We start from the raw sequence: 18,117 nt of genomic DNA on the forward strand, positions 1-18,117 counted from the left end.
CCCCCTCCCCCCTGGGACCTCTCTTCCCGGCACACCTGTGAAAGGCAATCTATGGCTCCATATTGGCAGCACGATCCGCGCCCAGTGGGCACCAAGACTGCCCGGTGTTATTCCGTGTCCACCCTTGCCAAAGTCTGCCCTTCTCTTCCTTCCCAAAAGAAGAAGCAGAAATGTAATAACAAGGGCAAGGCCCCTCCGGTACCCCCTGAGGTGCAGCCTTCCCCTCGTCCAGTCAATGAACCAACAGAGTCTGACGTCACCTATACGAATATTACCCCATCCTTATCGGTGACGGATGGCGACTCGGCGGCATGACCGACTCCAGTCCCTTCACTTCCCCTTTGAACTCTGGCTTGAGAATCGTCCAGTGGAATTGTAATGGGTATTTGCATCTCCTTCCAGAGTTGCAGCCTCTTTTTTTCCTTCTACTGTGCTGCTTGTATTGTGCTCCAGGAGACCCATTTTGTCAATTCTTACTCCCCCGACCTTTGTGGTTTCCATGCTTTCTGTCAGAACCAAATTGGCCCTTTGCGGGCTTCTGGTGGTGTTTGCACCTTGGTCCGCAAGGACATTGTTAGTAAATAGGTTCCCCTCAATACCACTCTGGAAACCATTGCTGTCAGGGTCCATCTGACCACTTCAATCACAATCTGTAATCTCTACCTCCCACCCTCCCACCTGACAGGCCGCGCACAATCTATGCCCTCACCACCCTTCTTCAACAACTCCCTTCTCCCTTCCTGCTATTAAGGGACATTCATGCCCACAACCCTCTTTGGGGTAGTCATACGACTACTGCCCTGGGCAGGACAGTTGAAGCTGTTCTGGCAAGGCTTGACCTCTGTTTACTAAACACAGGCGCTCCCACACACTTTAGTGTGGTGCACGGCACCTTCTCTACCATTGACTTATCCAACTGCAGTCATGGCCTTCTTTGCTCCATTCAGTGGGGAGTCCACGATGACTTATGTGACAGCGACCATTATCTGATTGTTTTGACCTTCCATCAGTGTCTCTCGCTCCATCACCCTCCCAGGTGGGCTGTATCTAAGGCTGATTGGGGTGCCTTCTCCTATGCTGCCATCCCCTGTGTATTGCCACACGACAGTGTTGATGAATCTACTCAGACTTTGACTGCTGCCATCCTTTCAGCAGCTGTTTCAGCAATCCCTTCTTCCTCAGGTTCCCCACGCTGGAAGATGGTCCCTTGGTGGACTCCGGAAATTGCTGCAGCCATAACAGACCACCGCCGTGCTCTTCAACACTTCAAGCGGCACCCTTCTACTGCTCTTCTTCTGGTCTTTAAACGACTCCACGCTCGGGCCCACTACCTAACCAAATTTCAGAAATGGATTTGCTGGGAACAATATGTAGCTGCCATAGGAACACACATCCCCTCTTCACAAGTCTGGGAGAAACTCAGGTGAATTTTTGGCCACCGTCCTCTCACTGGGGTTGCAGGAATTTCTGTGCCTGGTGTTGTCCTTACCAATCTGAAATTTGCAGCAGAAAATTTCGCTCAACACTTTGCTCAAGCTTCGGCATCGGCTCAGTATCCGCCCACGTTCCTTCTCCTGAAAGAGCTCTCAGAACGACTGCCTTTGTCTTTCCTTTCTCGCTGCTCGGAGCCATATGATGCTCCATTCAGTGAGTGGGAATTTGCCAGGGCCCTCACCCTTTGTCCTGGCGTGGCTCCTGGACTGGATCAGATACATAGCCAAATGCTCCAACACTTATCGGTGGCTGGACACCATCATATACTGACCCTCTTCAACCGTCTGCGGAGTGTTCCGGTGTTGAAGCCAGGAAAGCTGCCTCTTCAGTTGGATATCTACTGTCCAGTTAGCCTTACTAACACCCTCTGCAAGCTCCTTGAATGCATGGTGAGTCGGTGGCTGTTTTAGATCCTTGAATCCTGCGACCTTTTGTCATCGACTCAAAGTGGTTTTTGCTGTGGCCGCTCTGTGGTGGATAACTTGGTGCACATGGAGTCTGCTATCCGGTTGACTTTTGCCCATTGGCAACACCTCCTCGCAGTCTCCTTTGATCTGCATGAAGCCTACGACACCACCTGGCACCACCACATCCTCACCACCCTTCCTGAATGGGGCCTTCATGGCATTCTGCCCATTTTTATCCGTAACTTCCTTTCTTGTCGCTCTTTTTGGGTCCAAGTTGGTTGCTCCTACAGCACTCCCCATCGGCAAGAAAATGGGGTTTCACAGGGTTCCGTGCTGAGCATCCCTCTCTTTCTCATAGCCATTAATGGTCTGGTGACAGCTGTTGAGCCAACAGTGTCCCCCTCTTTGTATGTTGACAATTTTTGTATCTACCTCGCTTCCTCCATAATGGGTGCTTCAGAATGCCTTGATGTGTGTCTCGGCCACAGCTCTGTCTTGATCTCTCAATCGATTCAAAGGATTCTGTCCCTCCAATAGCTCTTCGCCCCCAATTCTGCTGTCTCCTCAGTTCATTCCAGGGTTCAGAAGTGGCTGGTTTTGCTGACACGTATGCCAACGCACAGAACTTCATTTCTTGCCTAATGGCTGTAGTGTCTTTACTGCAGAATTGGTAGTCATCTTGCATGCACTGGACCACATCCGATCCTGCTCAGGACTATCCTTCACTTTCTACAATGACTCATTGAGTGGTTTGCACGCTATCGGCCAGTGCTTCCCTCATTGGTCATTGCTATCCAGGACTCCCTTTCTCTCCTTGCTCAACGTGGATGCTCGGTGGTTTTCTTTTGGACCCCAGGCCATGTTAGGATTCGTGGCAATTAACTTGCTGGACGACTGGCTAAGTTAGCTACTACCAGGCCACCTCTTGCTATTGGCATTCCGGAAATAGACCTTCGCTCGGCATTATGTCATCAGGTTTTGGGTCTTTGGGATGCAGAATAGCACACTCTTTCTTTGCCAAAAAAGCTCAGGGTGATTAAGGATTCTACAACTCCGTGGCAGTCCTCCTTCTGGACCTCTGGTAAGGTGTCTGTTGTCCTCTGCCGGCTCCGCATCGGCCATACTTGGTTGACTCACAATTATCTCCTCCATTGTGACATTGTGAGGACCTCCCCCTCTCTGTCGTCGTGGATCGATGTTGACTGTAGCTCACATCTTATTGGACTGCCCCAACTAAGTCACCCTGCGATGGACTTTTAGCTTTCCAGAGTTGCTACCCCTGGTGTTGGCTGACAATGCCTCAATGGCAGATCTCGTTTTACCTTTTATTCATGATGGGCATTTTTATCACTTTGTTTAAGGGAGGGACCTTCCACCTTATTGGTGAGTGGAGGAGATGGCAGGCCTTCTTGCTTACCGCTTCCCCCTGACTGGATTGGCTTCAACTGGGCTTGGTGGTTCATGCCAGCCCTCTGCCTTCCCAAATTTCTTGATCACCTCTCTTGTCTCCTGTGCTTCTTCCTTCATGCCCCTGTCATTAGTCACTTTCTTTCCCTCACCTCTTCTTCTATCCTTTTCCTTCCTTTCTTGTTAATAATTATCATTTTATGGATATTGTAGTTCCCTCTTTTAGTGTGGGATTTTGTCAGTTTTAGTGAATCTAAGGTCGGAGGGACTGATGACTGCATAGTTTGGTCCGTTCTCCACCCAACCAACCAATGAGGTGGCGCTGTGGGTGCCACACTGGACTTGCATTTGTGAGGATGACAGTTCAAACTGGTGTCTGGCCATCAAGATCTAGGTTTTGTGTGATTTCCCTAAATTGCTTCAGGCAAATGCCGGGATGGTTCATTTGAAAAGGCATGGCCCACTTGTTTCCCCATCCATCCCTAATGCAATGGGATGATGTCTGGCCATCAAAATCTAGGTTTTCTGTGATTTCCCTAAATTGCTTCAGGCAAATGCCGGTATGGTTCATTTGAAAAGGCATGGTCCACTTGTTTCCCCATCCATCCCTAATGCAATGAGACCGATGACCTCATCTCATTGCTTGGTCTCCCCCCCCCCCCCCCCCCCCCCCACACCCACCCAACCAACCAACCAACCAGTGGCTGGCTATGCATGCAGCTGCTGTTGTATTAGCAGCCCGGGTGGCCTCTAGTGGCCAAATCAAGCACAAACCTCATGTGAGGACTATGGAGTCCAAATTGGTAGCTGCAGCTCTTTTAATCTTAGTTATATACATGATGAGGGCAGTAAGTGAAACTACATTATAAATGAAGAAATATATAAATCAATCTAGACATTGTCAGTTAGGTGCCAACTCTCATGGCTTACAACTGGAAAATTGATTACTGAAATTTAATTGATGATCCAAATAGTGGTGTTTGACCAATTTTCCTTTCAGACTTATTAGAATGCCCATATAGAAAAACTAGACTGAGAAAGAAGCTGATGAGCAGTCCAGAAATTGGGGCTCAAAAACCCAACTCCACTATTCCCAGTTTATGTTGACTCATTTTTAATGTCTTGTTTCTTACAGTAAAAGAACAGTTTGACTTCAAAATTATTAGAAATAAGTATTGATATAAGCTACCCGATAGAGCATACTTTTATTTATTCATTATCAGACATGTATCAGGCAGATATACCAATTATCGGAGGCATCTTATATACTGGTTTCTTAACACATATGAAAGACATTTGGCAATAACATTCATATAACTGTCAATTATATGATAGTTTTAATCATATTTATGTGGGTACTGTTTAATTATCAATTAATGTGATGATTAAAACTGTCATGTAATTAGACAGTTATATAAACATTACTGGAAAGCATCTTTGGTGTGTGCTAAGAAGCCAGTTTATAAGACACTGCTGTTGATAGGCACAATAAATTTTTAAAATTGCTCATTGGGATGACAGTACTTGTGGCAGAGGTGGCATAGTTATGTAGAAATGCATATTAAATCTCTTTGGATGTAGTAAAGGAGTTATGAGTAATGAAAAATATTATTTAAAGGCAAGAAAACATTTTATTAGCTTTGTAATTACACCCTGGATACGGAAAAACAACACATTTACTGTAAGAAAAACACAGAAGTTACACACAAGCCAAGAATAAAGATATTGACAGCAGAGTCATGGAGCAGCACGTAAATATAGATGTCAAGGAATTTTTTCTTTTCTTTTAACACTTCCTCCAAAAGAAAAAATCATGAAATTATTGCTTTGTCTCTTGCATGCCAATTTCTGAACATAGAAAATTAAATCGAACTCGTTCAAGAGGTTTCGTTATAATCAATTCCTGCTTTCTGAATACAGCCTTTTGCAACCAATCTGGCTTTAAAGCGAGTACCTCCATTGACTGTGACCTTTCGCCGTAGAACCCAGCGGTTTTGCAATACTTTGGCATTCTTCGGACGGTCAACCAGCACCCAGGTATTGTTTTCCTTAAGTGATTGAAGTTCTTCACTAATAGCTTGCCTCCATTCTTCCTTCTCGTTTGACTGCAATATTTCTGAAAAACAGTTTGGATCTTTGTATCCAAGTGCATCAACTTTTGTTGCCATACAAAATTCACCACTTTCCATCCAGGTTGGTTTTCTTCGCTGTCTTTTATTCTTCCGTTTCTCTTCATTAGAAGATTCAGCAGCTTCTGCTTTTAGAAATTCTGTTAATTCTTTATTTTCTTCAGATTGACTTTCTCTAGAATCGAGAGTGCCAATTTTTTCTTGAGTTTGGCTTCCTCCAGAAGTGTACAGCCTAGGAGATTTACATTGGTCATCTTTAGATGAATTCGGATCATTAAATTCTTCCCGAGGGACTTCAAATTCAACATGATCACTATGTAAATCACAAACAATTTCTAGCTTAAATTTTACATTGTGACTCAACACCACTTTTCTTTTAGATGGAATCCAAACTTTGAACCCATCTTTGTCATTAACATATCCAACAAGTCATCCAAAAACTGCCTTATCATCAAACTTGGAACGGAATTGTTTGTTAATGTGAACATAGCAGCCTGTGCCAAAAATTCTGAGATGATCAAGTCGTCCTACTGGTCGATTAAACCATAGTTCATAAGGGGTTTTATTTTCAACTGAAGATTTTCCAGTACGATTTATTAGGTAGACTGCTGTGTTACATGCCTCTGCCCACAACCCTTTAGGTAATTTACTCGGATTTAGCATTGACCGGGCAGCTTCAACAATGGTCCTATTTTCCCGTTCAGCCACACCATTTTGTTCAGGAGTGTAAGGAGGAGGAATCAGTAGCTCTATTCCCCTGTCTGCAAGCAGTTCACTGACATTCTTATTGTTAAATTCTTTGCCACCATCACATCTAAATTGTTTGACAACATGTCCATTAGTTCGTGCTTCATTTAAAAACTGCTTAAGCACAGTACACACTTCACTTTTGTGTCTTAAAAAGAAAATTCGACGAAATTTACTAAAATCGTCTTTGAAACATACATAATAATGCTTGCCTCCAAAAGATTTCGTGCTCATTGGTCCATTTACATCCGCGTGGATTAATTCACCAGTACTGGTAGCGCGTATTGTTCGTGTTTTGAATGGCAGCCTATGCATCTTTCCAACCGCACAGCCGTCACAAAATTCACTCTTGGCATCTTCCACATTAATGTTCATTCCTTTTAAAATATTCTTCACATGTTGTTTATTCTGATGACCAAGCCTTTCATGGTACACTTGCAATGTTTCGGATGAAGTCATCAAGTTCATACGATTCATTTTTGCATTTCTAACAACACGCATGTTCAACACATAAAGTCCATTTTTCACATAACCTGTCATAACAATATTGCCACTGACTTGTTTTCGAACACAGACATTATTATAACTAAAATTAGTACTGTAGCCTCTGCAGGCAATGGCTCTCACAGAGAACAGATTAGCACTTGCATCAGGGACGTACAAAACATTGTCCATTCTAGCATTGTACCATTTATTGTTTCGTCGGATTTGGATGTAAACTGTTCCTTGACCGTACGCACACATTTTGACATCTTGTTTTCCCAATGAAATTACTTGAGGAACATCAAATTCACTGTACGAAACAAAATACTGTTTGTTGGGAGTGATATGATTTGTAGCGCCACTGTCGCAATACCATTTATTTGGGTCACTGTGATTACTGGTACACACACCCATAGCGTATGAAGTAAATGCAGCGTGTTCACTGTCTCGCTTCTTCTCTTTTCTTTTATTGCTGTCACGAGTGTTCTGTGGACACTCTGCTGCCCAGTGACCTAATTGTTTGCATTTATTACACGGAAACTTCTGTTTTAATTGTGACTTCGTCATCTTTACTTGCTGATTACTTGTTTGCCGTTTTCTTGTTTTAGAAATGACAAAAGCTGCACTTCCATTAACGTCTTGTTCACGCAGTTCAATAGTACAGAGTTTTTCAATCAATAAATTCAAGCTTTGCTTTTCTGTCAGTATCGTATCCCAGAGATCCTTAAAATTGTCTTATTCTTTTCCCAGTGTAGACAAAATTCGACCATTTCAGATTCTTTCAGATACTGTATTTTCTTCATGTTTTGCTAATTCATCGTTCAGGTCCACAAATAACTTTTGCAGTTTGGCCACATGTGCACTAATATCTTCCGATTCATCACGTTTAACACGGAAAAATGTTTCAATCAACATATTCAAACATTGAGTACTGCTACGTTCAAATCGGGCGCGTAATTTGTCCCAGATTTCTTTAGCATTCTTGCATGTTAAGACGAGTTCTGCAACAGTTTTACTTAGCGCACTTGCTATAAGACTTGCTGCCTTTGCGTCGTCCTTGAGCCATTCCACATACGCTTCTTTTTGTTCACTTGTCGCATCTTGCGGCAACTCTACACGTTCACGTGTACCGTTAATAATATCTTCTAGTCCATATGAACGTAGCACCATAGAAATATGCCATTTCCATTTGGCCCAGTCATCAGGTCCTTCAAGCTTATCAATGCTGACCTTATAATCGCCGCTAGCAGTCATGTTTCTTTACAGACATACGCTCATTTCAAATATTGTTTTAATTAAACTGTGTTGTTTGCCTTTACACGTGTACTGGGCCCATAACCTGATGAAAAATATTATTTAAAGGCAAGAAAACATTTTATTAGCTTTGTAATTACACCCTGGATACGGAAAAACAACACATTTACTGTAAGAAAAACACAGAAGTTACACACAAGCCAAGAATAAAGATATTGACAGCAGAGTCATGGAGCAGCACATAAATATAGATGTCAAGGAATTTTTTCTTTTCTTTTAACAATGAGAAAACAAAGAGAAAAGTCTTAGATATTTGTAAGGTACTGAAAGAGTATTAACAATATGAGTTCAAGACTACTTTGTCCGCGTAATTGTGAAGGGATGCAGTGCAAGAGTAGTAAATGGCATCCACAAAATTAACTCTGTGATCATGTTATAATAAAGATTATAAAATGGCAGAGATGGGAAAATAGAGGGGGTACTTTACCAGAGAAGAAAACAGGGGCACAGAAAAGAGTATATGCAATGGTGCAAATTAAAGCAGTAATTGGGATAACAGACAAGTCATCTTCTTCTTCTTCTTCTTCTTCTTCTTGTTCAGAACTTTGAAGCCTGTATCGGAGCAGTGACATTCAAGGCAATCGTATTTGTTCGGATGCAGACTCTTTACAGCAACACACAATCGTTCTCACTTCAGCCTTCACTGGACATAATGACCCCAACAGCCTACTCTAAAAGCAGATTTCCCAGGCCATCACATTGAATCCTGGTATTGCTGATCCCTCCAAAAAAACAACTTCGGAGCACACCACTTGTCAGCCAGTATTATCCTGGTCTTGAATGTATCTATCAGCTACTTCAACAATGCCGTGGCTTCCTAAAATCATGCCCTGAAATTTGATCCATTCTGTCTGACATTTTACCCACCATACCTAGAATAGCTTTTTGTTGCCCTCCCAATCTCCGCAATATCCTTGTCAGACCCTGTGCTCCTTTGCACACATCCCCCTACCCTATGGCTCCTACCGTGACCATCCCCGGTGCAAGACTTGTCCTATGCACTCTCCTACCACGACCTATTCCAGCCCTGAACTGGCAAAACATATAGTATCAAAGGGAGAGCCACCTTTGAAATGACAAGTCATATACCAGCTGTTATGTAAACACTGTTCAGCCATTTACATCAGTGTGACTACCACCCAGTTATCAGTCCGGATGAATGGGCATAGGCAGAGGGTGTATACAGTCAACACACAATATCCAGTTGCAGAGCATGCTGCATAACATGGCAATCATGACCTTGGTGCCTGGTTCACCATATGTATCATCTCAATTCTCTCTCTCTCTCTCTCTCCCCCCCCCCCCCCCCCCTCCCGATAACAATTTCTCAGGACTCCACAGGCGGGAACTAGCACTACAATGTATCCTTGGTTCTCACTACCCACCTGGTCTTAATTTATGTTAATTCCTTCCCTCTCAGCATTTATTCACACTAACAGCTCCTATCTTCACTCTGTAATCTTACCCTCCCATACATTACATTAGGATTAAATTTCTCTGTCTCTTAAAGTTTCAAAAGCTTCGAGAGGTGTATGATATACAAAAGGAAAATTTTTTACTTATCTTCATTTTCTGTTCTTGTTCTTGGCTGCAGTTCTTGCGTCTAGGGATACATTCACGAGGATGTAATTTTTTTATAATGTTGTGGCTTCCAGATGACTGACTGACTAATTGATGAAGTTCTTTCTGTTGCTGTGACTTCCTGTTATTTTATCCCATTCTTCTGTATCATACCGACTTTACAATTTTCACCTCAGAACACAAATTACATTGTTGTTGACAATATTATAAAAATACATGTTTTTCCATCATAGGCATGCCCACTACTACCTACATTCCACAGCACTCACAATATTCCAAAGAATTTACAAAGCAAGAGAGTTTACATACTTTCTTGACAAAAGAAGAATCTTTAATAAGCTATATTATTATTTTGTAAATGAACCCAGAAATAAATTTAATAATTAGTGTTAGAATGTGCAATTAATAATATGAATTTGAAGCATTCCAGATATTTTGCAATTTCAAATATTTCTAAGAGAAAAATAATGCCAACTGTAAACACAGAGTACTAACAAATTAATTTCTTTTTATACATTTTAGCCTGAAATGTAATACAATCGTATTCAAAATTATATGAAATTCTTTCAGTGGAATAGGTGACATAATGGTCACCGATACAAGTTACTTGGTATCAACTACTTCTTTAAAAAAAAGGTACTGTTAGAGGAGGGTGTCCCATTACAACTCCATTTCAGTTTTCTACATCTTTCATTTTCTGGTGTGTCTATTTTTCGCTGTTCCCCCCTCCCACCTCTGTTACATACAATGCACTTAGCTTTTCACTCTTATGAACTTGTACACGACATTTTAGTAGTAATCTCTGTCTTGCATATTACCCTGTCTTCCACCTTTAAGCTCTGAGGTTTTCAAACCTCATCTGGTACAATCTCCAAAAATTAGTCTTTCCTTCTCATCCTTCTCAGTAAGTCTCACCTAAACCGGAGTTCTGAGTGATTTTTCTAAACTGTACCCCTTTCCCTAAACCTCTCCAGTCCTTTCCCATCACCCCTCTTCCTCCCCTTCAACTATTCCGCCAGGAGGAGTCACTGGCTGCGAAAGCTTGTGAAAGTTAAATCCTTTTGTGTGTGTGTGTGTGCGCGTGCGCGTGTGCGTGCGTCTGTCTGCCGCAGTTTGATGTGTAAATTTTTTTATTTGTCCATTTACATTATATTATCCAGATTTTAAACTATAAAACTTTTCCAGGGGGGAGGGGGGGGGGGGATGTGGACTCTGAGCTGAATTTATTGGCTATGAAATGCAGATTGAGACTGCAGAAAATGCAAAATGGTAAGAAGAAATCACGGTGTCGAAACCTGGATAAATGGAGTGAACCAGAGGTTACTGGGAATTCAAGAGGGAGCATCAGGCATGATGGACTGAAATGGGGGAAAGGGATATAATAGCTTGTGAAAGTTAAATCCTTGTGTGTGTGTGTCTGCCGCAGTGTGATGAGTAAATTTTTTTATTTGTCCATTTACATTATATTATCCAGATTTTAAACTATAAAACTTTTCTGGGGGGAGGGGGGGGGGGTAGCTTTGAGGCATGAAATAGGGATGGCAGCAAAGGATCGCATATGTAAAAGAGTGAGGCCTAACAGAAATCCCTGGATAACACAAGAGATATCGAATATAATGGCAGAAGGGAGAAAATACAAAGTTATAGCAAATGAAGCATGTGAAAGGGAATGCAAACATCTAAAATGTGGGTTTAACAGAAACTGTAGAATAGATAAGCAAGAATTTCCTAGGAAAGCCAGCCAAGAAAAAAATATATCATATGATTTGCAAGATACATATGATAGGGGAAATACTCTCAGACCTAGGAAGACTGTAATAATTCCAATTCCAAATAAGGCAGGTACTGACAGTTGAGAATACCATTGATCTATTAGTTTAATAAGTCACATTTGCAGATTATTGATACAAGTTATTTACAGATGAAGGGAAAAACTGGTAAAAGCTGATCTTAGGGAAGATCACTTAGTGTTCCAGAGAAATGTAGGAAACAGTGAGGCAATACTGCCCCCATGACTTATCCTAGAAGATAGATTGAAAGGCAAACCTACATTTATGACATTTGTAGATTTAGAGAAAGTGGACTACATGATTGGAAATTCTGAAGGTAACAGGGATAAAATACAAGGAGCAAGATGTAATTGTAACTTGTACGGAAACCAGCTTCTAATCATACAAGGCGAAGGACATGGAAGAGAAACTGTAGTTGAGAACAGAGTGAGACCGGGTTTTAGCCCACTGAGCTGTGAAGGAAACCAAGGAGAAATTTGGTAGGGAAGAAAAATAAAATCTTTGAGGTTTGCTGATGACATTGAAATTCCTTCTGAGATGGCAACGGACTTGGATGAGCAGTTTAACAGAATGGAAAATGTCTTGAAAAAAGATTATAAGATGAACAACAACAAAAGTAAAACAAGGGTAATGTGATACTGTCAGATTAAATCAGATGATGCAGAGGGGATTAGGTTAGGAAAAGTGACATTAAAAGCAGTAGAAGGGTTCTACTGTTTGGGCAGCAAAGTAACTGATGATGGGCAAAGTAGAGGGAATTTAAAATTTGTACTGGCAATAACAAGAAAAGCATTTCTGAAAGAGAACATCTAACATCAATTTAAATGTTAGGAAGCCTTTACTGGGGGTATTTAAAATGTAGCCTTGTATGGAAGTGGAATTTGGATGATAAATGGTGCAGACAAGAAGCTTTTGCAATGGGGTGCTGTAAGAGAATGTTGAAGAATAGATAAGTAGATCAAATAAAAAGTGAGGAGGAACTGAAATCAGTTGGGGGGGGGGGGGGGACTTGACTAAAAGATGTGATTGGTTGATAGGACACATCCTGAGGTACTAAAGAATTGTCAGTTTAGTATAAGGTTCAGGGATAAAAATTGTAGAGGCTGACCAAGGCTTGAATACAGTATCCGTGTTTAAATGGATTAGGTAGCAATAGTCACTCAGGATAGAGTAAGTTTGCACAGGCTAGACTAGCATGAAGAAACACATTAAATCAGTATTTTAATGAAAACAAGAACAACAAACCTGACTCCAGCCACAGAAACTTAGTGACATGTCATTTAAATTTTGGCACTGTAGTGTTGTACGTGTACACAAAAAATGCACTGCTTTTCAGTTTTTTGTATGATTTTGAAAATATTTTCCTACTTCATGGAATTTCATTGTTAATGCAGTGTTTAAAAGTTTTTTCTTTTAATTTCAGGAAAAGAAACTTTCAATGCAACAATTCCAGTCAGTATTGTTATGTGCCGAGCAATTCGAGATTACTATTTGAAAACTGGATATAAGGTAAAGAAATAATTATGGTTCTAAAGTAATAGTCAGAATACCCTCCCCTCTCCTCCTCATCTCCTGTCACCCCTCCCCCCCTTTCTCTCTATCTTGTCAGTAACAGTGAATATGTATGGAAAATTAAGTGATTCTATAAACAAAGTTCGACAGATCTGTTATGAAATAATATCAGTCTATCTATCTCATGAAGAACCCATAAAATAACCCAATGTTCCTTTAAAAGCAGCTGATTTTGTCTTGAGAGATATTGAATAACCTAAGTGCAGCAGTGATTAACAATGAATTGAAAGTATAATATGTTGTTTTGCTTTGAAAGTTCTCCACTTTATTGAAAAAAATCAGCCTCAATCGGACCATAAGAATTTGAAATGCTGTTCTTTACATTGTTGACATTCAGACAATGCAAAACTCATGATGCAAACTTTTCCCATCCTTAGCAATCTACATGTGATGTAAATTGACAAACACCAGGCAGGTGTGGAATTTATAGGTCCTTAGCTGTTCATGCAAATAATATAGCTCTCAATTTCCAAATTGTAAACACTTCCAGCAGGATGAGTATGAGTGTATTGTCAGGGAATAAAAACACCCAAAGAAAAGTAGCCTCCCTGATCAAGATTTTCTTAAAGGTGCTATCATTATGTGACTCATATTACAGAGTGTCACTTAGGAATCATACAGAAAGAAGATTCATTTAATAATCATTGTTCTACAGGGTGATTATAATTAAACTTTCAAACCACTGTAGAAATAATACCACTGGTCAGAATGATGTCAAATTGCAACAGAATATTATCAGAGAAGGGGGGAAACATATGGCAGAAGAAAAATAAATAGTTACAAAATTTAGTAATAGATGTTACAAAATTTAGCAATAGATGGCGCTGTAAGAATCATCATTTAATAGTAGTCAACTACAAATGACAAATGAATCGTACAACAATGCCTAAGGTGTATGTTTCATGTTAAACAAACTGTACTACTCAGTGTGCATGGATGTACAGGTGTGATACTGTTAGTTGCATAAGCCCTTCTACCACGGCAAGGTCATATCACATCGGATGGGAAATATCAGTTTTTAATTGTCCAGAGGCCAAAAACCACATAAAAAGCATCAATCACATCAGTTTTTAATTGTTCTGAGGCAAAAAACCCACATAAAAAGCATCAGTCAAAATACAATCAGGTTATTAATTCCCATGTGGCTGCCGCAAAACATATTCCGTATGCTGTCCACCATTTTCTGCAACAAGTTGAAATCGAGAAACAGCATGTTTCACAACTGATCGAAGCGTTTCTGGGTTCATGTTCAGAATGTGTTGCACAATGTGTGCCTTCAATGCAGCTAAGTTTGCAGTTGGAACACTGGACACAACATCTTTCAGATAGCCCCACAGCCAGAAATCACACGGATTAAGATCAGGCGATTGGGACGGCCAGGCTGTAGGGAAATGGTGGCTGATAATTTTAGCATTTCTAAAGTGGCACTTCAGCGGCTACTTAACTGGACTTGCAATGTGCAGAGGTGCACCATCTTGCATAAAAATGATCCCATCCACGCTGTTGGAGAACTGGAATGATGTGGTTGCCCAAAAGGCACTCATAGCACTTACCAGTGACAGTACAGGTAACAGGACTGGAAGCATCTGTCTCTCTGAAAAAATATGGCCCTATGATAAATAATACCATAAACCCACACCACACAGTGACCTTTTCAGGATGAAGTGGTACTGGTTGATTTGTGTGTGGATTTTCTGTAGCCCATATATGACAATTCTGTGTATTGACATATCCTGTGAGATGGAAGTGGGCTTCGTCTGTCCACAAAATCTTCCACAGCCAATCATTGTCCACTTCCATTCAAGCAAGAAATTCTAAAGCAAAGGTCTCTCTTGCTGGTAGGCCAACAGGAAGCAACTTGTGCACATGGGTAATTTTGAATGGATACAAAGAAGGATATTTCATAGGATAATATTCAGGTATTTCTCTGTGCACTACATGTTTGCACACCACCATTCGTCTCCTCTTGTGTTTCTGTGGCCACTGCATTCACTGACATCAAATCAATTCATTTCCTCCCTGTACCAGGTTGCACACCTAAAGAACCCTTCTTATCGAATTTCCGACTCATTTTCTCTTGACTCATGGCAGTCATCATTCTTGTAATACAGCTTCACAAGCAGAACGTGATCCTGCATTGTGACAGTCATGGCAAACATCACAGACATGAAGGGAGAAAAAGTTGTATACCCAACACATTTATACCAACTTCAGTGGGTCGTGCACATGACAGGTGTTTTCATTTAGGTATACTGGCACATACAGCACCATACATTGATCAATTTTCGCACTATTTTTTTCCTTCTGCCAAACGTTTTCCCCCTTCTCCAATAATATTCCATTGTAATTTGACATCGTTCTGACCAGTGCTGTTATTTCTACAGCATTTTGAAAGTTTAACTTTAATTATAATCACCCTGTATATGAGCAGTGGCTTAGAGGCATTGCTTGGTACACTAAAATCTGTTAATGGCTAAGAAGTGACACACTTCTTCTTGAGACAGTAGCAGCAATGAAAAGTAAGAAACTTTTAACTGCACAGGTAATCATCCAATCTGTGATATTATAAAAAGTGGAGAGGAAGTAAGTGATGCTGAGAGGAGAAAAGACCTAAGTAGAAACAAGGCTCCTGGAGTGGATGACATTGTGTCAGTATTATTGATATCATTGGGAGAGCCAGCCATGACAAATTTATTCCACCTAGTGTACAAGATATATTTTGTTGTCACTAAACTTTGAAAAAACACACTACATGCAGTTCAGAACTTGTAAGGGGTGTCCCAAGAGTATATGTCTAACATACGATGACAAGAAGATAGAAGAAGTGGACAGTGTTAAATTCTTGGGATTACAGCTTGATAATAAATCCAATTGGGAGGAGCACACCACAGAACTGCTGAAGCGTCTTAACAAATCTCTGTTTGCAATGCGAATTTTGTCAGACGTAGGGGATATAAAAATGAAAAAGCTGGCATACTATGCTTACTTTCATTCCATAATGTCATATGGGATTATTTTTTGGGGTAATTCATCAAGCCAAGCTAAAGTTTTCCGGGCACAAAAACGTGCAGTAAGAATTATATGTGGTGTGAACTCAAGAACATCCTGCAGACGCCTGTTTAGGGAACTAGGGATACTAACTACAGCTTCCCAATATATTTATTCCTTAATGAAATTTGTCATTAAAAATATATCATTTTTTCAAACCAACAGCTCAATTCATGGAATCAATACTAGAAATAAGAATAATCTTCACAAGGATTTAAAGTCACTTAGTCTTGTACAAAAAGGTGTGCATTATTCAGGAACACACATTTTCAATAACTTGCCAGCAGCCATAAAAAGCTTAACAACCAATGAAATTCAGTTTAAGAGAAGCCTAAAGGATTTATTGGTGGCTAACTCCTTCTACTCCATTGATGAATTTCTTAGTAAAACCAACTGATTTGTATATAAGTACAACATAACTTCTGCACAATTTCAGTGCAGTAATGTGTTCACTGAAAATTTGTGTGTGTGTGTGTGTGTGTGTGAGTATAATCTAACTTCTGCATCATTTCAGTGCAGTAATGTGTTCATTGTAAATAAGTATTACAGTAGTTGTATTACATGTTTATTACCTTATAAATAAATAAAAAACTTTTTTATTTTAAATTCAGTGCATTAGTATTTGTAAAATGACTCTTAGTGTTCATTAAAAAATGACGATCATTCCACTTGGGACCTGTGGAATGGTACATTAGCTTATTTGTTTTAGTTGTAAATATTTGTCATGTATTGTTGTTTTTCTGACATGTTCCACATCCAGGAGGACCTCCTCACTACGGATCAATTGGAATGAAAGTAAATCTAATCTAATCTAATCTATACCTCCAGGCCACATGACATATCTTAGAAGATAAGTGGAAGAAAGGTGAACCTATGAATGTGGCATTTGTTAAGTCAGAGAAAGCTTTAGACAGTATTGACTGTACTACTCTAGGTCATAGGGTTAAAATACAGGGAATGGAAGGTTATTTACAAAATGTACATAAACCAGGCTGGAGTTAGAGGAGCCAAAGGGCATAAAAGGAAAGCAGTAGTTGAGAAGAGGGTGAGGCAGGGTTGTAGCCTAACCCCCCATGGTATTGAATCTGTACACTGAGTAAGCAGTAAATGAAACTGGAGAGAAACTTAGTAAGGTAATTAAAGTTCATGAAGAGGAAATAAAAATTTTAAGGTTTTTCAATGACATTTTAATTCTGTCAGCGATAGCAGCTTGTGGTAAAAATTGAAAATGAAGAATGCTTATAATCTGGGCTCTGAGGTCGTACTTTGGTCCTACCAGTGATTGTCTGAAAGGCAACCAAGCTTACAACCAGCAACATTGTCTCCAGAACTGACCCTTTGAAAGTTCTGTGACATGCTAGGCTGTGACTTCCTGAACTTGAGCCATAGGGTTGAGAATTGTAAGGTCCCACAAAAAGGATCAGAGGTGAACTCTGCAACAGAGACCACTATCTGAGTGACTGACAGAGTGTGGTGTGCACACGAGCTTTTATCCTAGGCAACTTTTTATCCGGTATAGATGATGATATCTGTATGCTCTAATCTCTCTCTTAATAGTACTATGCAGACATATTCTAACTAATAACACTTAGCAAACCTCACTAGATGCCACAGTTATCTGGATTGCATAATTTTTCTTCAGAGCCCTGAGAAGTAGGTATAAGAAATACAATTAGAACTTTTTATTAATAGTTTCAAGTTATGGTGAAAGAAATGATTTTTCTATTACTTATCTTCCAATTATTATCCATTTATTATTTGATTTTGGTGGTGGCTCAGTTTTTCCAGTGGTATGATCCTGCACGCACAACAGATTTCCGAATTTTAATATTCTAATATGAGTCATCACATGAAATGTTGCTTGCCATTTATTACATTCTTCCATTTTTTTAGCAATCCTCTCACATTATCCAAAACCTGACACCGTACACCATCACAATCTACATAGTACTACCTCAGAAATATGTTACACACAATTCACTCCCTCCACCAAAAGCACAACCCCTATGATAATACATTTCATAGCTACTGATCACATCCCAAAAAATCAACTTATACATATTTCTCTTACCAAAACTTTATTTCAATGTAGTATTTCAAATTGTTCCAATCATCAGTATCAATACTGATAATAATCATCATCAT

The 18,117-nt window shown here is 40.2% G+C and overlaps 1 protein-coding gene across 1 annotated transcript in view; it reads left to right on the forward strand.

Moving 5' to 3' along the window:
• LOC126100637 (deoxyribose-phosphate aldolase) overlaps positions 1 to 18,117 on the forward strand; it is a 161,128-nt gene that overhangs the window by 118,849 nt on the left and 24,162 nt on the right. The window contains exon 5 of the mRNA XM_049911266.1: positions 12,776 to 12,861. Within this exon, the coding sequence (XP_049767223.1) occupies positions 12,776 to 12,861 (86 nt within the window). The remainder of the gene's footprint in view (positions 1 to 12,775; positions 12,862 to 18,117) is intronic.

Source organism: Schistocerca cancellata, chromosome 9 (genome assembly GCF_023864275.1).
Source record: "Schistocerca cancellata isolate TAMUIC-IGC-003103 chromosome 9, iqSchCanc2.1, whole genome shotgun sequence".
Classification (NCBI taxonomy): Eukaryota; Metazoa; Arthropoda; class Insecta; order Orthoptera; family Acrididae; genus Schistocerca; species Schistocerca cancellata.